The sequence below is a fragment of the Oratosquilla oratoria genome, chromosome 15, assembly GCF_046742065.1.
Source record: "Oratosquilla oratoria isolate Oo_2021 chromosome 15, ASM4674206v1, whole genome shotgun sequence".
Lineage (NCBI taxonomy): Eukaryota > Metazoa > Arthropoda > Malacostraca > Stomatopoda > Squillidae > Oratosquilla > Oratosquilla oratoria.
Window position 1 is genome coordinate 207501 of NC_134791.1, and position 23315 is coordinate 230815.

Below are 23315 nucleotides of genomic sequence, written 5' to 3' on the forward strand. Positions count from 1 at the left end.
ACCCCACCCCCGGGGCACTTCGATAACTGAACATCGATGCTTTATCGTTGATGCACCGGATCCTTGGAGAGGGACCTCTACTGGACACTCCCTGTGGCTTCCGGTCGCCGCACTCACGAGCACCGCAGACACCTCTCCGCATGCGGTTGCGGGTGAACGATTAATGGGCGAGCCGGGCGACGACTGGGCGATGCCGGGGCGAAGGAGGAGGAGTCTCTACCGACTCCCCCTCCCCCTCCCCCTTCCTCCTCCTCCTCCACCGACACAGACGAAGTACAATCGCCTCTGTACATGGGCAAAGTATGTCCTAGATGGAGGAGGGTCGTGCGTCGAGATGCAGCAGCCCCGATCTCCCCGCCCCGATCTCCCTCCTTCAGGACGTCGAGGGGAAGAGGTGGCCACAAATACCGGACACTGTTACCAGCTCAACCTCCGCCGGCTGCCGCTGCTGAAGAAGCAGCACCTCTACTTCCTCGATGTGTCCGCTTGGCCTCGGCGAGTTTTTGTTCGTGGAGGGGGAGCGGTGCGAGGGAGCCGGGGGGGTGGGAGGAAGGGGGAGGGTACCTCGGGGGGGGGGGGGGCGCCTTACGGCAGAAGCCCAGAGACCGCGACGAAGGGCTTCCGGATCTCGTTCTCACCTCTTCAGGAGGAACACTGAGGGCTGTGCGCTCTGCTTTGTCCAAAGGGAACTGCTACCGACGGAGGGTGAGGCGGGGCGGGTGGTGGTGGTGGGTAGGTCGTGGTGGTGGGTAGGTGGGTGGTAGGGGTAGTGGAGGAGGAGAAGGAGGAGGAGAAGGAGGAGGAGAAGGTGGAGGAGGAGGTGAAGAAGGAGGTGGAATGGTGTTGGTGGGATTGGTGATAGTTCCGGTGGTGTTTTATGGTGATGACATCTTGGTGGTAGTGGTACACGAGGAGTCTGGATGACGTCACCCAGCTCCTGAAGAAGGCGGTGTTGGACATGAAACGACACAATATACCCGTGTTGGAGAGGAAGTTGGGGCCCGACTGAAAGACACCCCAAGGAACGACGGCGATGGAGTGCGGGGGGGGGGGAGAGAAAGGGGAGGAAAGGGAACAAGGGCGGTGCCACAGTGTGTGAGGGGAGAAGGGTAAAGGGAAGGCAAAAGGGGGGGGGGCAGCGCGCCCTTCAGAACCCACGTCCCCGCACGTACGCCCTTCCTTTCCCTTCCCCAGGGCTCCCTTCTGCGCTTCTTCGCCGCCTTCTTCGGCGATTCGCCGGCTCAGTGGGTAACCCACAAGTTGGCACTCCTTGGGGTGCCACTCAGCGGCACCAAAGCCAGGAACCGACACCTATGACGTCACCCCGCCAGAGGTGTAACCGCATCTATGGTATCTCCTCCTCCTCTTCCTCATTCTTATCCCCCTTCTCCTCCTCCTCCTCCTCTGCCTCCTCCTGATTCCCTTTTTTCACTTCTTTCTTCCTCCGTTTTTTCCCCCTCCACGACACCTGGTGACACTTGAAGGAAAAGAGAGAGAGCCTTCCTTCGAGGGCGAGAGAGAGAGAGAAAAAACAGGGAGTAGCAGGTGTTGTCGAGAGAGGAAGAAGAAGAAGCCCGTGGCAACCGGTCTCTTGAGGAAGACATGGATGGGCGTGTGGATGAGGAGTGAAGAGGGAGGAGGAGGAGGAGGGGGAGACTGAGAAGGGGGGGGATGTGGAGAATGGGAATAAGAATGAGAAGAGGGAGCAGGACGAGGAGGAGGAGGAGCACTTGGAGGTGAAAGAGAATGAAGAGGAGGGAGAGGTGACGATGAGCAGGAGGAGGAGGAGGAGGAAAAGGAGGAGGTGGAGGAGAAGCATACGGCGGGAGATGGAGGTGTGGAGGGAGGAGGAGATCCCGAGGGCTCGGGAGGAGCGCAGGCCAGGTGGATGCAGGTCGTTTCTCTGACGGCGGCAGGAACTTGCGAGAAGACTCGCCCGCCCGCCCGCCCGCCTGCCGGAGACCACACCGAACTCGGCATCGATCCTCCTCCTCCTCCTCCTCCTTAACTGCCTCCAGCTTGTTTTGCTCCAGCTGCCTCCAGGCCATTTCTTTTTTGCACATTTATAGTTTAGTATTAATATCTTTATTTATTTTTGGGGGCTTGCCATATGTATGTATTATATATATATATATATATATATATATATATATATATATATATATATATATTATATATATTGTGGGGGGGGGGCATTACAGCAAACCTCCTCCCCCCATTCAGAATTAAATATATCAATCCTGCCGGTTCTTCAATGATGGACGAGTTCATTACTAAATCCAATCATCTATCCACCCACCCACCCACCCATCCATCTTAGGTTGAACCTGGTCTCCAGAGCCTGTGCACAGATACTTATCTGTGTTAGAAAATCTAAAATTCGAAAGGTTCTACTGCTAGCAAAGAAAAAATAATAATAATAAAACACACACACACCACACACATATATATATGTATATACTGAATATGTGTGTGTGTGTGTGTATATATATATATATATATATATATATATATATATATATATACACCATACACCAATGACTTCAAAACTGCTTTTGGTACCCGGAATGCCCTTATTATTCGGAACAATTTGTTCCTGATATTGGAACAACCCCCTCATCCCCTCCCCCCAACCTAAAAAAAAAAGGTCCCGACCTCCTCCTCCTCCTCCTCGTCGTCTCTTTCTGTTAACCTAAGGTCGACCTCCGAGGTCAACTCCGTCGTTGGCGGTGAGGGATTTAGTAGCCAGCAGCCACGGAGTCCGCAGTCCCGAGTGCCGTGGGATTCCTTTTGCCCCCCACCCCCCACACCCAAAGGGTCTCCTTATTCGAAGGCTTTATTCTGGCTGTCAATATTAACAAGTTTATGACAATACAATGGCTGTTACTATGACACTCTACAATCTCGGGTTATTTCCTCAACTCCACGTTAAAGGTTATTCTAACTTTAATCATCTTAGTTTACCTCTTACTATCTACTAAGACCCGACTAGGCACCTTCAAACAAGTTTAGAACCCAAACCTAGTTAACGGATCCTCGTTCCTTAACCTAGTTCTTGTGGTTAACCTCCTAAGCCAATTGTCCTAACCTTATAAAGGAAATCCTTGGACCAAAATCCCGACACCATCTGCGTCGCCCAGGCCACAAACACAGGGACTCCACCACCTGTTATCATGAGCCATCTGTCATCAAGAACAATATCCCTAATCTTCTGGTGTTCTTCAACCTCACCGTCCTGTTCATCCACTGCAAGAACAGATGGTTCTGCCTTGTTCCCCGTTCAACGGGACCCAAAGACCTCTCACGTGGCGCCCGCCCTCTGTTCAAGAGGGACTTTTGAACCAATTGGACGCAAAGGACCTTTGAACACGGAGATGACAAAACAAAGTCGCGGTCCTCCGAACACGCGCGCGCGCGCTCGCAGTCTCCAGCTGACGCCACGCAAAGAACAATAAAATAATATTGTCTTCCACCTGCGCCCAAGAAAAACGAAAATAACTGGGGCAGCCGTCGAGAGCGGATGAGGAATGTGGTGCAAAAACAATACCACCACCACATATATATATATATATATATATATATATATATATATATATATGTGTGTGTGTGTGTACATATAATTATATATATATATATATATATATATATATATATATATATATATATATATATAATATGCATGGAGATGAGAGTGGCTAAGGGGGCAACAATGAAGCAGAAGTCGAAGCAGCAGGAGCAATGCTGACGGGGGGCCATCTTGCCTCAAAGAGGAGGAAGAAGACGAAGACGAGGAGGGGAAGAGCAAGAAGAGGAGGAAGATTAAGAAGAAGATGACGAAGAAGCGGTCAAAAGAGGAATTCCAAACCTCCTCCTCCCACGATGAAGAAGTTAAAAGAGGAATTCAAACCTCTCCCACCCCAACCCCCCGGGTGGGAGAGGCTGTGGTGAGGGGGGAAGGGGGGCAGAGAACTAAGGAATGAGAAGGGGACGAAAATAAACCAAAGGAATTGCTTAATCTAGAGAAAGGGGGGGAGGGGGGAGGAGGAGGAGGAGGAAGTGTGTTGAGGGGGGGGGGAGAAGGACGACGAAATGCAAAGGGTGTGAAAAAGACGAAATGTGTCCTACACTGACTGACTGTGCGTGGGCAGAGGAACCATCTGGGGCGATGCTCCCCTCCCCTTGGCCCCCACCCCCCGCGACAGAAGAAGACCCATGACATGCCAAAACAAGGAAGCCAAGTCAAATATCACCGTGTTACGTTCAGTTGTGTGTGTTGTTTTACACTCTTTCGACCTATTTCCGTCCTTTGGCTCATTACACTTGAAGCACAACGACGCGAAACTGACGACGACACAACGGACTGCTGGGCAACTATCTGCGCGTGGGAGTGGCCAGCCGTCGGTGATCAGCTGCCCGGGTGGGGGGTGGGGGTGTTGATGGAGCGTCCTGTCCGGAGTAGTACAGTAGTATGCTGGGGACAAATGGCCACAAGGGAAGAAGTGGAGTTGGTGGTGAACATGGACCTGGGTGCTAATGGATGGTGGTGTGGGAGAGGAGGGCGAGGGAGAGTATAATGTGCGCGAGTCAAGTGAAGATTTCCGAGATAAAAATCGAGATGCAAGAATCCTGGGCGATAAATAACGTCACACCAGAAAAAAATATTCCCAGATAAGAAATGCCATTGAAAAAGTGGAGGGTCTAGGTGACAGAAAGTCCACTCAAAAGAACCACATCTGAGTGGAGGAAATTGACCACCTTATCAAAATCAGACGAAGAAATATGTGACAATGAATCTAGATTTAACAAGAGGGCATATAGCGAAACAAACATATCTAAGACAAGATGGAGTGTAACGCTCAAAAATCACAACTAACGAACAAAAAGTAAATAAATGAAAGTTGGACACACGAAGCGAAGATATTTACATCGCCAAGTGTTGGGGGCGCTCCCAGAATCAACACTGATAATTAAAACATAAAAAAGTTGATCAAATTTCCATATCAGACTTCCGGTTGCACATCTGCACGCTCATGCGAGCGAAGCACCACGAGTGCAAGACATGAGGCATGACAGCAGGGGGATCACTATTAAACGCATCCCGGCCCCGCCCCCGCAACGTTCTGGTCTCGACACAGTGGCATTGTTGGAAGTTTGGCCCAAGCAAGGTCTCGCAGTCAAGGGAACTGTCAGAGACCTGTCAGAAACGGAAGCATAGATCACGGCTCCAAATTCAGGTCAAACAAGTCAATAGACATAAATCAGTCCCAGTGAGTGTTGCTTTTGGACACAAGTCAGGTCTGTTTTTGGACCCCCGAGAGAGAGAGAGTGAGAGTGAGTGAGTGAGTGAGTGAGTGAGTGAGTGAGTGAGTGAGAGAGAGAGAGGGAGGGAGAGAGAGAGAGAGAGAGAGAGAGAGAGAGAGAGAGAGAGAGAGAGAGAGAGAGAGAGAGAAGGGGGGGGGGCGTCGGCAGCTCCTGGCCGCCAAAAGGGACTCCTCTTGCGAACAGATTCACTGCCGAATAATGCAAATTTGAATAGCCCATGCCATATCCGATGGCATTACTGGGCCTCGGGGTTTTGGGAATATTCGGATACGCGACGTAAGATTACCCCCACCCCCTTCCACACACACACCCGCACAAAATATAAGATTCGAATTAAAACTTGGCTGAACATTATTATTATGGATAATGTCATTTATCTGTTTGGGCCATCAGCCAATAGTTAAAATTAAATATACAAACCTTAATAATTTATTTTCCTCGTGCATTTTATATATTACTTCTTGATTGCACTACTGTCAGTATATATTTTTCTCATTCCAGTATCTTGGCCGTTATACATCTTATCCTGCCATCCATTCTAGTCCAGCTGTCTATAAAACATGGTACAACAGAATGTGGCAAGATAAAAAATCTTTGTCCTCGATTCTAAGATACCACGGTATATGTTCACAACGACAACATATATTATCTAGGCAAAAGTACTTTTATCTTCAAATCTAGTTTCTTGATTACTATTTCATTGATATTGAAATCTAATTTACCGCGTTGTATCGCGTTCCGTGTGAGCTCCAAAGGCATCAGATAACAAGAAACGCCTTATTAAGACCGACGAACAGAACTATTTCGTTTCCCCGAGTGAGAAAGCGACGAACGCGGGCGGGCGGGCGGGCGTGTCGTCTCCCCATTACCCAACAATGCTTTCAAATCATTCTGCCGTAATTGAAAACCAACATCTGAGGGAACTCGTAGATGGAGGAGATAAGCGTGCTTGTCTTCGAGAGTTGTGGCTGCACTTAAACACAACGACAGGTGCTGCAGGTCTCCAACAGTAGGAGGGAGAGGTGGGAGTGGAGAGGAGGGGTGGATTTCGTGGAGAAAAGATGGAGGAAATTATGGCCAACATCAAAGGAATGTGGATATTTTCTTAAACATTTACAAGATGATACTTTTATCCTACTTGGGTGTGTGTGTGTGTGGGACAACTGCCAAAGTATTTCAAAATAATTCCTTCACAAATATATGGTGGCTTATATTTTCGGGCTCATCCCAGGACGTTTCATTCAGCTAAAGATGGCGCACCCACGACCCAAGAGGTTAAGAATGAAAAACTATGAAGAACGGCCACCAAAAAAAAAAAAAATAATAAATAAATAAATAAATAAATAAAAAATCGAGTAAATCCTACAGAAATGGACGAAATTGGTATATGCATTTGAAAAGGACACTGAAAGTCTACCTTAGGTGAAGTGAAGATGGAGAGAGAGAGAGAGAGAGAGAGAGAGAGAGAGAGAGAGAGAGAGAGAGAGAGAGAGAGAGAGAAACCAAAGGGACATGTATGCGGAGGATAAAATCCACACCCATGATGGCAAGGAGAAGGAGTCAAAGAAAGGTATGCGACGAAGAGCGTCGCCGGGCTTTGAGGACGCACACAGTGCCACGTGGGAGGGAGGGAGGGAGGAAGGGTGGGTGGGTGGGTGGGTGGATTCGGTGGGGTGCCAGGCACGGCTAATGAAAATCGGGTGAAGATTGGGGCTGAGGGCGGGGCAGGGAGGGGGAGGAGGAGGAGCATGAAGACAGCGATGGAAATAGAAACTAGACTTCCGGATACTCAAAGACCTAACAAGAATAGAAAACCGAAGTTACTGTTGAAGGTAGGGCGTGCATACACATCTGGGAGGAGGTGGAAGAGGAAGAGGAGGAGGAGGAGGAGGCGGAGGGGGGAGTTGGTGGTGAAACAGGGGAGGAGTAAATATAGGAACCAGTGAATGACGGATGCAACTCTCAGTAGGTTGTTAGGAGCCGCGAGTTTATACTTAGCAGCTGGTGCTGCCCCAGCGTGGGGTGGGGGTACCTGCTCCTCCTCTCTGCCTAGCCTCACTGTAACCCCCCCCCAATCCCCCAACCCCCCTCACTGACGGGTTGCCCCGCCCCCCATACATCTCTTCCCTTTATCTTCGTACACACTATTCGTTGTGTTGACCTCGGTGGCACTAACGATCCGGCCGTGGCACCAATGGCATTATTCTCTCTTACCTGAAGGGCTTCTCCTCTTACGAGCACGTATAGGTTCCAGCTACTCATCTTTGACATCCTTACGGTGGCGAGCATCTTTATACTGCTGCCGTCAAGCAATTTTATTCAGCTAAGTCAAACCCCACCATATCATCCGTTATTTACGGTTTTATAAACAATCTGGGTGCCACGACTATTGGGCACCGTGGGTTGGATGGAGTATATGCATACTATGTGGTGGACGTAGGAGGTGTGGAACGGGCAGCGGCCACGGGCGAGTTCTCCTCCCACCCCCAAGAGGCTTAACATCCGAAATTGGGATTGGGCAAGCTGGCGCCGCACTTGGGGCTCCGAGAGATCCAAACCCTGGGGATTAGCCACTAGGCTTCAAAGGCTTTGGCACCACAAGCCTTGGGGTTGGGTGGGGTGGGCGGGAGAGGGCTTCTGGGGGCTTAGCAACGAGATTTGTCTCCGGGTCAGCTTAGTGCCAGGATTTGGGCTTCAATCGGGTTTGGGCTAAACCTGGGCTTCCATTGGATTTGGGTTCAAAATAGGATCTTCAATAGGGCTTAGGCTCAAGAAAGGCTCTAACGGGCTTTGGGAAAAAGGGACTCTGCACTGGGCCAAAGATATTTTCATCGGAATGTGGGATATATATATATATATATATATATATATATATATATATATATATATATATATATATATATATATATATATATATACACACATATATATATATATACATAATCAAAAGGAGTTTGGGTCTAATTTCGAGTTACAAATTTATTCCGGACCGGTTTCGCTCTACGCTTCTTCAAAGGACTTCCCCCCTGTCAGAAGGCTAGGACGGTGACCCTGTAGCCTAGAATGTAATCAGCCATACCCTTGGTCCAACTTGCTAGGTAAATCAATATTTTATGGATTAAGAATAATATTCACGAAAACCTCTTTACTTTTTAGTCTTACTTGGGATATTTTTCACCTCCACCTCCACGTCCTCCTCCTCCGAGGCAGGTGCCACGCAAGGTGTCACCCCGCCCTTTGTCCGTCCGTGGCACTGCCACATACACAGTGCAGTGGGGGGAGGGTGATTTCTTATCAGGCCGAGGAAAAGCTTCTGGGCAAAAGTTCGAACTTGACAAATTTCATTCTGGTTGGCTCCGACGATTTCATTTAACTAAAGGGCACCCTCTCTCATTCTTTGTGTGTGCATGAGGATATATGTGATATTGGATCACATGTTCGACTCGTAACCGACACCTATTACCCTACCCGATGAGAGCTCAGAGTTCATATATGGCCCAATCTGTGCGTGCATATGCGCGCGCTTTTATATGTGTGTGTGTGTGTGTGTGTGTGTGTGTGTGTGTGTGTGTGTGTGTGTGTGTGTGTGTGTGTGTGTCTGTGTGTGCGCGCGCGCAAGCGCGACTCTTGCAAAGCATTATATTACGTGTTGCCATACAGAGTATATTTCCTTTTCCAACTTCTAAACGCTAATATGACCTCACACTACGCTCCCCTCCTGCCCTCCCCCGCCTCCGTTTCCTAGACTTCTAAATATAAAATCATTATTAGGAAGACGTTTCAAGAATGCACGTTGCATAAACTTAAAACATCTCGCGCCCGTGTCGTCGTCGTCGTCGCCGCCCTCGGAAGCTCCAACTATTATTTATATATATATATATACATATACATATTCACACACACATCCCTTTCGGCGTTGGACGAAGGAGGGGGAGGGGGGAGGGTGCCAGAGTATTTCCCCCCCGTTCCTCCACAACCTTTCTCTCGCCCCATAGAAGTCCACACTGTCCCGTCCCGGTTCGTCTGGGCGGAAGGATGTTGGCCCCTCCAAGCAACGAAATCAGCCTCCTCCTCCTCCTCCGCATTTATTCCCGACCCGGGGGGGGGGGGGGCGTCCTTCCGCTAGGACAACGACCCCGGGCACCTCCTGGACGACGGCTGAGGAAACGACGACGACGACCCAACACGAGCTACGCCGCCAAAAGCGACGACGATAACGACGACCTAGTCGTTGACGTGGGTGGCCACGTCCTCAAGTTCCTCCAGTTACGTAAAGAGTATCTAACAAGGAAGTCTTTTACGGGGGGCGGGGGCGGGGGCTGGGCCGGGGCTCAAAGGGGAGTGGGAGGTGGTGGAAGAGGAGGAGAACGACGAGTAGGAGGAGGAGGAGGAGGAGGAGGTGTGGGAGAATGGGCTAATGTCAGGCTATTTCATTCTCTTGAGAGAGGTATATTGGGAGGAAACGTGTGTGTGTGTGTGTGTGTGTGTGTGTGTGTGTGTGTGTGTGTGTGTGTGTGTGTGTGTGTGTGTGCGCGTGTGTGTGTGTTTGTGTATGTGTAGGTTTTGTGGTAGGGCAAAATGAGATGTGAGCTTATCTGCAATCAAATATCTAAGAGAGGGAGAATGGGAGAGGGGGAGAGGGAGGAAGGGGGAGGAAAAAAGAGGGAAGGCAAGAAAAGACGAGAAACCAAAAGGAATGGATGAAGGAAATGGGAAGGGTGGGGGAGAGATAAATTAAAAGAGGGAGAAGGGGAGAGGGAGGAAGAGGAAGAGGAGGAGGAAGAGATGATTGTGGTAAGATTAGGTAAACTCAGCTGAGGAAAGACGGGATGGGTTACAATGGGTTATTAATGGGGAGTGAGGGAAGGGTGGGCGAAAGGAGGGCACGGGTACCGAGGATGGACAAGTAGGGCAAGGTTAACGAGAGGAAAGAGGAAGGGGGGAGGGGGGGAGAGGTCCTGCAATTGTGCCAAAGACAACAACCATTACCTACTGCACATGCTTCAGCCATGAAACCACTGGGTTTTTCCATTTTGGGCCCGACTTTTGACTCCCCCCCATCTCCCCCTCCCCCTTTCTCCGGCTCCTCCTCCCCCTCCACTCCTTCCACCAAAGACGACCTCCGCCTCCTCTTCGGCAGCCGCTCGAGCTGGACTATTCTTGGAGGTGAACACTTCAGGAGGGGGGAGGGGTGGGGGAGGTGGGGGGGGTTCGAAGTCTTTCGGGAGACGTTGTGTGAACACCCTGGAGGAAGACTTCGGAAAAAGAATTTGAAGGAGGAAGACTTCGTAGGGGAAGACTCTTCGTGTCGTCAGGAGAGACCACCTGAGGGGAGACATCAGCGACGACCCTTGCTGGTCCCCCCCCCCCGCACCTCAACCCTGGAAGCTTCCTGGTGGTGGTGTTGGTGTTGGTGAGTGAATAGTGGTGGAAGTGAGTAGTTGGGAGGTGGTGATAGTTTGGATAGTTGTAATAGCGGTGGTGGTGGTGGTGGTGGTGGTGAAGGTAAGGGAGGTGTAGTCGTGGTAGGAGGCGAAAGAGATTGGGAGCTCTCGAGCAAATGAACCCAGTTGAGCTCCAGAATAAAAGCCAAGTATGCCACAAGATCGCCCAGCAGGTACAACAAATAAATTTAGGTAAACACAATGTCGATAAATAAACCAACAAAATAAAAACCCAAAGTCATAAATAGACTAGTTGATATATTGACAAAAACAAATCCGGAGTAACAGGAGGAAGGGTGTAAATTGGGGCAGTTTATCACCCAGATCAGTCCTCATCCGCTTCCCAGTTAATGCAAACAAAGCTAGACGTAAAGAGTTTAACCTACAGACCGGGCGGTTTTACCACAAGAGGGATAAAAACAGCCTTCCTAGCCGTAAAACCCAGGTGGTAGGATAAACTTCCTGCGTAAGCAATCTCATGTAACACAGTTCTGAAATCGTACGCTTAGACCATGGCATACATCAAAGCGGGATTTTTTTTTTCTTTTTTTTTTCTTTTTTATATGGCAGCTGCCATCACGGCTGGCCAAGCGATTCCCGCCCGGTTAACATTTCCCTCCTTGCGTAAGACGACCCAGTGCACTGGGGGGACACTTCCTCTTTCCACAGGAGGAGGAGCATCATCCAGGGGCATCAGAAGGACCAAAGACCGAGCTAGCGACAAGTACCCGAAAAACAGAGGAAAAGGCCTTCCCTCCTTCACCTCTCTCTCTCTCTCTCTCATGAAACCCTTCAGTCGCGAGTCACAGGTCCGTCGGGCCAGCGATCTTATTCAGCTGATACGTGGGGAGGGGGAAAGGGAGCGAGAGTGCGGGGGGAAATCCACCAACCCACCAAAAAGTTAAAAATAATGTTCTCTTCCAAAATAAGGAACTGATACTTGAGACTCCCTGACGACCGTTCGGGGGAGTTGCTGCGACGGCGGCGGCGGCGCCGAAAACCCAAAGAGGAAAAGTCTTTCGGGAGGGGAGGGGAGGGGAGGGTGGGGGTCTTTCGTCACTCGGCGCCATACTGTTACGCCACTGCCGCCAGTGTTTACAAGAACGACGACGAGGAGGAAGGAAGGAAGGTCGCGCCAAGATGGCCTTCGGAGTCTAATGAAGATGGTCTTCTCTGGCAGCAAGGACGACCACAGACTCGTTTGTATCCTCGCCCCCCTCCCCCTCCCCCCCACAAAAAAAACGGGGGGGGGGAGAGTTGAGAAGAGAAAGACACTAATGACAATGGCGGCCTACTTCGTCGACAGGACTGTCCGACAGTACTTACGTGACAAAAGACATGAGATATGTTCGATTAGCTAACACACACAAAGTTGTGCAAGAATAAACTATTAAACTATTACGTAACTTCTCCAAAAAGTACGAAACATACAAAAAATTAAACCGTGTATATTCACATGAGGTGCATATACGGATCCGAAACATATATATATATATATATATATATATATACATACATATATATATATATATACATATATATATACATACATATATATATATATGTGTGTGTGTGTGTGTGTGTATACATACACATACACACATATATATTTATCGGTCCACTTGAAGGGTGGCACCTCGTGGCCGCTGTTTGGCCCTTCCGCCGTCCGCAGAGTGCCAACGCCAACGACAACCACGATTTATGGCCCTCCCTCCCTCCCCCAGCGCTCGACCATTTGTTCAACCACCCCCGCATCCCGTCCTGCCCAATGTCATCTGTTTTAGTTCTGATTGAACACGTATGTGCGTGCGTGTGTAGTATGCTTGTATGTTAGAAGTACGTAATGTGATTATATTATGTATGTTTTCGCTTGAGGAGTGAAGAGAGTTCTCCGCAAGGGAAACTCGCATGATTCGGAAATCCCCGAAATTCAGAATAAAAAAAACTTTCCTTCCAAAGGACACCAAATGCTTACGGCTGTTTTTTTGTCTTGATTTCGGAACCCCATTCCGAATATTGGAACTCTTCTGAATCTGAGATTTCCAATAGAGAGAACAACTGCATCAACGACATTCGGTTCCATTAGCGACTGGGCTACTTCCCACCCGCCAAATAAGTCTTGTCATGGCTCTGCTACTTACTAGTATTCTCTCTCTCTCTCGGCTGATACATTAAGCCAGCCGTTGGACCTGCCCACTTTCTTACCGAGGTTCTATGACAAGACATTTTTGGCCAAATGCCGTCGCCGCCCTGGCCAAGGAGGTTCTGTGACAAGACTTTTTTGGGCCAAAAGCATCACCGACATTGTCGTTGTGGTGGTGGTATCAGTGCCCTACAGGAACAAATATGTGGTATACAATAAGTTGGCAACCGCAGACAACATCTCCCGCCCCCTTGCCCTGGTATATCTTTTTAACAATACCCTTAGCGTTAAAGCTACATCCACTTATAAGGCCACAGAGCCAAACGACACTCAACCCATCATACCATATCGAAGACCCCAAAGGAAAACAAACCTAAAAAGTAGACTCAAATATAAACACAAACATGCCCAAGAGAGCACAAACACAAAATAAACATAAATAACCAGGAAATAATACTAAAACAACAACAAGAGCGCCGTGGACATTGCACAACCGATGCACACACACACACTGTGGTGAAATATGCCCCCCAAGCGTTTGACTTCGCTCTAATGTATTACTGTCAACTTTGCCAGCAAACACACATAATACTCTATTTATTCACACAAAACTGTGGCTGCGAGACACGCAAAACATATATCTTGCAGTGTTGAAAGCAAAATATTTTCATTTACTTTTCTTATAAATTGAAATATATATATATATATATATATATACATATATATATATATATATACCATACACTCATATGTATATAGTATATACATACAATCATATATATATATAATATATATATATACATAATCATACACTCATATATATGTATATAGTATATACATACACACACACACATATATATATATATATATATATATATATATATTACACATATATATTCATACACACACACACACACACACACACACACACACATATATATATGTACATAATCAACTCATTGTAAAATTGCTCCATGTATATATTCCAAGTTTTATATCTTTAATCAACTTTTCCAATGTATTATTGTCAGTGTACCACTGTAATGGAAATAAACCTTTTATTATTATTATTATTATTATTTATTATATATATATATATATATATATACACGCACATATATATGTACATATATACACATTATATATATATATATATATATATAATATATATATACTTACATTATATATTATACATATATACACAATATATATATATATATATAATATATACACACACACACAATTATCTAAATCGCATCGCATGTGAAAAAATGCTTATGTTTGCCTTGTGCCTATTATATAGATAGCACCTTCACTATTCTACCTATACTTGAACTAACTACTACACTTGCCTGCAATCCAACAAGTCCGGAAGGTTAACACCCACCATTTCACTTTCGTTCCCCGAGGGGGACTTCCTCCTATCCGAAGCCAAGTCGCCCTTGACCGTCATCTTGTTCCTGCTCGCATTCCCTCCTATTTCTTCCAGCATTAAAATTCCATGTAGTTTGTTCCGCTTCCTCCCCCTCCCCCGGCCTCCTGAGGTGTTCATTTTGCCCTTGAATAACATTTGAACAAGTTATTTGTGCAATATCTCCATCTCGACAACTTGGAACAAGAGAATCTTCTCGAACGCGATGAAGAATGACAAAGTTAAGCAACAAACAAGCGACATGACGTCATGGCACTGCGCAGAATATGTCGTAGTAAAAAATTGATCAGAACTTTCACAAAATAAACAAATAATTGAATTTGAGAAATAATGAATACGAAGAAAATACATTGTCAGTGGACATCTAAATATTAATAAAGTAAAATAGTAAATAAGTTATTAAAAGACCTGCACGGAAGACAACAGCGACATGACGTCACTTCAAGTGCGCAGGACTTCTGCGCCACAACAGAATAGGGCAGGAAGTAAGATCTTCACACACAATAAAACAATGAAACAGCTATAAAGAGCAAGATAATTGACATCATATAAAAATACACCCTGAATTACTCGTCTATTTTTTCTAAACAAGAAAGGAAACTACGAAGGAAGAAATCTCAAACAAAAGAAATTATAAATTGGCGCAGCCCAGGATCTGCAGGTGCCGGATGCACGAATATTCTTATCCGCCAATTATTCTATTTCACAAATTAAACCAAACATGGCAGACACTCCTACACTTCTTGGCCACAATTAAAAGACCCATTACATCCATTTCAGGGTTATTTACTCTGATGCTTTCATACGCCGTGACGTCATTCTTCCCCCCAAGAAGTCATGACGCGTATTGTGATTCCAAACAACATCGTTGGTGTATATTTCGGGTGAAAAGACAATATCGATCAATAAATATTGGTCAAATCGGCATTGACCAAAGCATGCACACGCGCATACACACTCACTGGGAATAAAAAAAATCCTAATGTTCAAATCGGGAAATCACACACACACACACACACACACACACAATGGCGAAAAGAGAGAGAGAGAGAGAGAAGGTACTGAGCAGGGAAATACCTCCAAGACATACAGAACAGGTGAATTGGGAGAAGAGTGGTTAAAGAGCCGGTGAGAGGAGGGAGGGGGGGTGGGGGAGAGGGGAGAGAGAGAGAGGGGGGATCAAGATGTCAGGGTTGCTCAAGTGCTTTGAGGACTTGGGCGCTTTGTGAAAAGTGACGCTCTGAGAAAGAGAGAGAGAGAGAGAGAGAGGGGGGGGGACGGTGAATGTTGTACTTGTGTATGGATGTTAGTGTACATGCGCACACACGCAGAAATAAGGTAAGTGTTGTGATGTGTGCCCGTGTACGCCTGTATCTATGCATGTGCGTGAATGTGCGTGCATCACATACATACACAACACACACACAGAGGGAGAATGATGGTGATGTTTATGAATGACCAGTAATCGAGTGTAAATATCGATGCCAGAGGGGGAAAAAAGCTGTGGTCTGTTCACGCCAGGGATGGATGGTCCGGGCAATTCCATTTTCTGTCACTTGACAATGTCTTGGAATGTTTTCTATGTCAAGGCTACATAGATCTAAATATTAATTAAACAAATAATCTCTCGCTGGTTTGATAAAACAATAAATGAAGCTGGAAGAAAAAAATAAATAAAAAGACGAAGACAACGGAGAAGACGAAGTAGTCACAGACCACCATGGAAGAAGCAGAAGAAAACGAAGAGAAAAAAAAGTGGAAAAAGAAGAGAAAAAGGAAAATGAAAAAAGAGGAAAAGGTAAAAAAGAGGAGGAAGAGGAAAAAGAAGAACAAGGCAAAGTAAAAAAATAAAAAAATAAAAGGATGGAGCGGTTGTACATCAGCATGTCGCCTCCCCTACGAAAAGGGTCGTCGAGGAACGCGGAAGTTCGACTAGACCTGCGGCGGCGGCGTCAGGCGAGAGAGAGAGATCGTGCGGCCAATGTCGCCTTTTCTTTTTTTCCTGGCCAGGGACACGCACTTGATGGCACTAAATCAGAGGCACAGGAGGCGGCGGCGGCTGCTGCTGCTGCTGTCACCCTCCTCCTCCTCCTCCTCCGCTCTTTGGCGCTTCCAAGAATAAAAATATGTCGTCAGCTCCCTTCTCGGGCTCTCTTGCCCAAAAGAAAAATGGAATCCGTCGAGAAAAAAGAAAAAAATGCAGAAGGCAAAATAAAAATGAAACGAAAAAGCAATATAAAAAACATTTGGAATTCGGGAAGAAACCCATTATCTTGCACAAGTAAGCGCCTATCTTTAGCACGCCCCTTGCAATTGCACCTGCCAGGCGTATCTCAATGTCTTTCCTGCAAAGAAAAAGAGAAGAAAAGAAAAGAAATTTTGAAGAGCCTTGCCGAAGGCCGTGCCAAGGCAAGGCTGTTCAAGGGGACTGAAGCTTTGGGGGTTGACAACTCAACAGCTGTGAATGAACAAAATAGAGAACCAGTTGAACATTACACAACCACACATAAACATCAGATCCTCACGTTTCTAGTTGATAATGATAGAGAATGAACAATAATTTCCAAGACGTGCACGGCATGTCCACGTTGATGCGCTGTCGACTAATGTACCTTTTTACAATATTTCGTATTTTTCAGTCTGTTTAGGTCAAGGTTCTTAATGAGAGGGTGTCAATCAAAGGTACTCCAGTCTATCCCGTTTATTAATTTTTTGTTGACTTACTTTGCCTCGAGTGTCAGACCATTCACGTGGTGACGGGTGCTATTGTCAAACTTTATTTGTTATTAAGGAAAATTATAATCCACTCGTTCCCCACCCCCATTCTATGAGGGAATTATATAAAATCTTAAAATATCATACACACACACACAGGTGTATATATATATATGTATATGTGTATATATATATATATATATATATATATATAATATATATATCATATATGTGGGTTGTGTGTGTGTATATATACACATATATATTATATATATATATATATATATTATATATATATATATATATATATATATATATATATATATATATATGAGTGGAAAGCGTGGCGAGGTAAACGGAAAATGTAGGAGTTTTATTACTCATCCTGTCATACATATCTCAACACACACACACACACACACACACACATATATATATATATATATATATATATATATATATATACTGTATTCCCAAACATAGGGCAAGACCCCACAACTCTAATTTACGAAATGATCCCTTTAACCTAACCTAACCTAACCCTCACGCCGCCTCGTGTTCCTCCTTTAAGGATCTCTGCGCCATTTTGAAATATTTGGGTACCGACAATGGAGAAACAAGGCGACCTTTTGGTCCAAAGCCGAGAACAGAATATCAAATTTCTGTAAATGAATGTTAAGGTTCTCATTACGCCCACACACGGCTCGACGGTGCAGTGGTACCGCTCTCGATGGCTAATTCAGTGATCTAATTTCGAGTCCCGCCCAGGATTGGAAGAAGAAGAAGAAGAAGAAGAAGAAGAAGAAGAAGAAGAAGAAGAAGAAGAAGAAGAAGAAGAAGAAGAAGAAGAAGAAGAAGAAGAAGAAGAAGAAGAAGAAGAAGAAGAAGAAGAAGAAGAAGAAGAAGAAGAAGAAGAAGAAGAAAAAGAAGAAGAAGAAAAAAAAAATTCTCTGCATTGCGAGCTGGCACTCCATCTCTGGTGAGTAAGGACTTGTGTGTTGCGTGCGTGCGTGCGTGTGTGTGTGTGTGCGCGTCACATTACCAATAGGGTAATGGTTTGTCGATCACGTGTCCAACACGTGATCCAAGACCGTGGTGAGTCAGAGAGAGCCACGTCACTGATATGGTTGGTTATAATCAACACCAATCTCTTTCCAAGTCTTTGCTTCTCCCCCAATCACACAAGCATCAGCAAACCACCCACATAATGCACAACAGAACCCAACAAACACACAGCACAGCACAACACAGCACCACTGGCTGCACCCTCGTTCCCTTTCAGCATTGCTGGGGGTGGGGCGCCTTTATGTGGAGAAGAGAAAGAGAAAAAAAAAAAAAAAAAAAAAATAAGAAGAAGAAGAAGAAGAAGAAGAAGAAGAAGAAGAAGAAGAAGAAGAAGAAGAAGAAGAAGAAGAAGAAGAAGAAGAAGAAGAAGAAGAAGAAGAAGAAGAAGAAGAAGAAGAAGAAGAAGAAGAAGAAGAAGAAGAAGAAGAAGAAGAAGAAGAAGAAGAAGAGGAAAAAGAAAAGAAAAGAAGAAGAAAAAGAAACTATTTCTCCAATCTACGATGTCAGGTCAACTGTATATTTAGCAGCAGGCGAGTATAACTGTGCATAAATATACGGCACATAATACGTTGCATAACATATGTACTCTCCCTTCCTCTCCCTCTCTTCCCTTCCTCTTTCTTGCATAGAAACCAATTACACAAATTATATATATATATATATATATATATATATATATATATATATATATATATATATATATATATATATATACTATATAATTCCAAAAACATTCCCAATGATAGTTTCACAAAACCCCGTGACTAGAAGACACACACAAACACAGGTCCCAAATCCTGTGTGACAACACTTCCTGGGGGGCGAAGACGACATACCTGGTCCCTGTCAGGTCTGTTGGCACGTCCGCTAACAACAACAACAACAACAACAACAACAACAACCACCACCACCTCCTGGTCAAGGTTCCTTGCCTGATAACTTCTCTATCGCGACAGGAAACGTGGCCTTAAGCTTAAGGGATGGGCGGTTCGAGGCGTGGGCGTATCTAAGAGGGTCTTACAAGTCAGTTACGAAACCACAAAAAAAAAAAAGGTACTTTGACCAGCGCTTCTATCCTTCTGAACAGTACCCCACCGAAGAGCAATGTTTTGTCTATTATCGTGCAATAATGCCACGTAGTTCTGGGCCGTAGGGGTTCTTTAGGTAAAGGAATACACTCCCTTTGTAGAGGATTGAACCTTCTGGTGTACAGGATGATACATATATTATCAACACCATTTTTTTTTTTTTAAAGTACTGTCGACAGTGTGCGTGTGTGTACTTACCTAGTTGTATCTTACGGGAAGGGGAGCTACGCTCGTAGTGCCCCGTCTCTGTATCTCGCAGTGTCTAATTTGCTCTTAAATTCTTGCATTGTTTTTGCACACACTACTGTTTCGTCTAGTATGTTCCATACATCCACCACTCTGTCTGTGGGGAAAGCTGTTCTTTTTCAGGTCTCTTCTATGTATAACTGTCCTTTATGAGCTTCCTTTCATGTCCCCTCGTATTTCTCTTATCCCAATTTAGTAAGTCTTCGCTATCAAGGATTTCCATACCTCTCATAATTCTAGTTTTGACAATCTGTCTTCATATGAGAGTTTTGATGGTGTTAGGGACCATCTTTGTAGTTGCTATGTGTGTGTGTGTGTATGTGTGTGTGTGTGTGTGTGTGTGTGTGTGTGTGTGTGTGTGTGTGTGTGTGTGTGTGTGTGAACATTTACGTGCGACTGTCCAAGTGAGAGGTGACTGCTATACCTCTGTTTATATAATTTTGTTTGTGTTAATCGTACTGTATGCAGTTGAAAACACTTGTACGGTCACAGTATCTTCCGTAAGTGTTAACAAAAGTTCCGAAAGAAAATAGGTCATGTGTTCTAAGGCTACGGCGAGATGCTTAAAAAAATAAAACGGTATACCTTTCCTCGTTTTCCATTGGAATTGTCATTTCCTTTTTATTTTTTTATTTTTTCAATAAATCCGAAGGTCCCACATTTCCTTGGTGTTCAAATCTATTAACTCCCATAAACTCGCTTTCTTCTCGAAAGAATATCCCGTTTTCTTTCATTCTCCAAGCGACATGACGTCACGATGCTGAAAGTGAAAAGGAAGAAGAAGAACGGAGGGAAAATGGCGTCGAGAACACTCACCCGCTCGGAAGATTTCGTTGCAGCCATCACAGCGCGTGGCGAACTGGCTGTCGTAGCAAGGCCCACAGTACACCTTGTCCTGCTTGGAGCCGAACTGCTTGTCTACCAGGGACAATTGGCACTTACTGCATAAGAAGCATTTTTCGTGCCAGTGCTTATCCTTATACGATAGGTCCTAGAAAGGGAGATGAAATTTGCGTTATTATAGTCACCCCTGAAGAAAGTGAGTTTTCTTAGACAACACAGAAAATGGACTAAGAGAAAACGGGCATTAAGGGGTGACAATTTTCTCTTGCTACCCTGCACTATCTACTGTACATAAATATCTTGTCTTAATCTTTAATTTAAAATAAATTCAACTGCTCGTTTTTATATATCATAAAACTATTATTCATGTTTCTTCCTTGTCAAACAAATATTCCTGTCAAAAATATATTTTAAAGGAAACAATGTTTATATTTTTATGGTAATAATAATAATAATAATAATAATAATAATAATAATAATAATGCTTAATATTAATAAAGAAGGCGGGTGCATGCCTTAGCTGGTTACCTCCATTGTAATATGGAGGATTAAGGCCCTTCCGTCACACGTACACGACTCGAGTGAGTTTGTTCGTTCGAGTAGAAACGACTTCGTTTAAATAAATTATTTTTCGAATCTCTAATTGTCACATTGCCTTTGCGTCAGGTTAGGTTGTGAAATTGAATGACGAACTAAGGGAAGTTAAACCAAGAATATGAATGTTAGACATAAAATTGCTGAACTGTAGACTTGGTGAAATCTAGACTACTGTGAGCGAAGTCGTCTTCCATCTGTTCAAATTCACAACCTTTGACCAGACTCGTGACACTATAACTGGGGATTCAGAGGACCTTACCGGTATATAGATTATAAACGATCAATATAAAAAGGCATTCACGACCTTAAACCCTATTCCACATACATGCATCTAAAGGTCCTCCTCGTAAGGAGGGATGGCTTATGGCCGAGGCATCCACTCGCCCTTCACTTTGTCCCAGCACCTACTGGCTCCCCTTCTTCATGTAAGTTCCTTATTTCACGGAGAGAAGTGGAAGGAACGGATCCCTACGAGCATTACTCTTACCCAGTACATTAATCTTAGATAACTGTGCGAGAGCAAATATTGATATTGAAAATCTATTCCTCTTTAGTTAAAACATAAATGATAATTCAACACCCTGCGCCCGCCCTATACTGAACACGTCCTTCCTACCGTTGAGCAAAGAAGTACCTTTGAACATTCTCAAGTTCAGTTTTGGTAACAATGGCTACGAGGTCTTGCCTAACTTGTTTAAAAGTAAATGAGGAAATATTGTTATTTCTTAAACGAAAACGAATGACTGACGCTTTTTTAATTTATTTGACAACTAAAGGTATCTTGACATTAATGTATATATATATATATATATATATATATATATATATATATATATATATATATATATATATATATTCCTGTCCAGAGGGGGAAGAGGTTTACGACGTGACGTTATATCGACTTGCAAGATATTTTGGGAAACTGGACAAAACTATGACACTCAACAAGTGCGGGTCAAACACCCTACTTATAAATAAAAGACACGATTAACCCCTGTCGTAGCGGTTGACACTTTTGTACCCATCCCTTCCAGCCGCCAGGCCATTCTCTTCATCCCCGTGTGAGCCTACACCTTGGGGGGGGGGGGGGTCATGTGGCTGGGAAGGAAGATGTCGGTTCGACAAGGACCTCCTCCTCCCCTTCCTTGGGAGTTGGGAGGGGAGAGGCCTACGAGGTGGATGTGTGATTGTTGGGAGTCCCCCTCCCCTTAGAACATCGTCCTCCCTCTCTAAACATTTTCCCACCCTAAGGGCTCTCCCCTGTAGTTGTCGGGTGTAGGCACTCTAGCACTCCCTAACTCTGATTAACACCTGATTACTAGGATAGGTGAAGCACTGCTCGATCATGTATTTGGTTTATTCCTCGAAACTGAGACCAACAACTGTCATTATTGTGAAAAAAGTAATAAGAAAACCCGAGAAAAAGAAAAGTGTGGGAGCAGTATTTTACGGCCATGTATTCGACACTTCCCAGCATCCCCTACAATTGACTTGAGCGAGCAACCCACAGATTACAAATATAAAAAAGCCCTCTTCGATGGAGGTCGACGCGGGTCTAGGGGCCCCCTTTGGAGGAGAACGCGAGACCAGAAGTCCCCCTTGAGGGAGGACCTGGGAAAAGGTATCCCCTTTGAAGGAAGACACGGCGGGACAAAGAGTGGCCCTTGAAGGAGGACCTCCCTTACCTTGGAATCAATGCCAATGATGTTGTTGCAGTCGTCGCAGGTGTTGGCGAAGACGGCCTCGTAGCACTTGATGCAGTAGGGGTGGTCGTCCTTGAGCACGTAGCGCTGCCCCGTCAGGCTCTCGTCGCACTGCCAGCAGCAGAAGTGGCCAGAGTGCCAATCCTTGGACATGGCTTTCGTGTACTCGCCGCTGAAAATAAGCTGCAAAGAGAGAAAGAGAGATGGGACATAAGACCTTGTTGCACGGGAGGACTGACGGAAGAAGCCCAAGTAGATGTGAAAAGTCTTCACTTGTATTCATTCGTTATTGTTGTTGTTATTTTGAGAGTCATTACTGCATTAATGTTATTGTTGTCATTTGTATCCATTCCTTATCACATTATTGTTATTGGTGTTATTATCATTGTTCTTGTTATTCTGTGAGTGAGGCGGGTACAGGTTCTTTGGGTGGTGGTGCTGCCATTAGGATACTTGGTGGAGGGAAAACGCACACCTGTCTCTCGCACACACACACACTACTTTTACTCTGGCTGCTGGCGCCCGCTCATCTCGTTCAACCTACAGAGCATACCATCAGTAATAAAGAGGTTAAAGACTCAAGTGGACACATAAGCATGGTGGGGATCCCACGCCAGGAGGTACTTATGGGCTGCGTCCGAAGGCGTATATTTGCCTATCATGAGTTTTAGGGACTGTCGAGGGAATCGGAAGCGAGTGAGGATCTCGAACCCATGA

At 45.3% G+C, this 23315-nt stretch overlaps 1 protein-coding gene across 1 annotated transcript in view; it reads right to left on the reverse strand.

Moving 5' to 3' along the window:
* The window catches only part of Lmpt (four and a half LIM domains protein limpet), a 264405-nt gene that overhangs the window by 74569 nt on the left and 166521 nt on the right, over positions 1–23315 (reverse strand). Inside the window, exons 6-7 of the mRNA XM_076198403.1 lie at positions 22581–22781; positions 20272–20446 (exon numbers count right to left, since the gene is read on the reverse strand). Coding sequence (XP_076054518.1) covers positions 20272–20446; positions 22581–22781 — 376 coding nt within the window. The remainder of the gene's footprint in view (positions 1–20271; positions 20447–22580; positions 22782–23315) is intronic.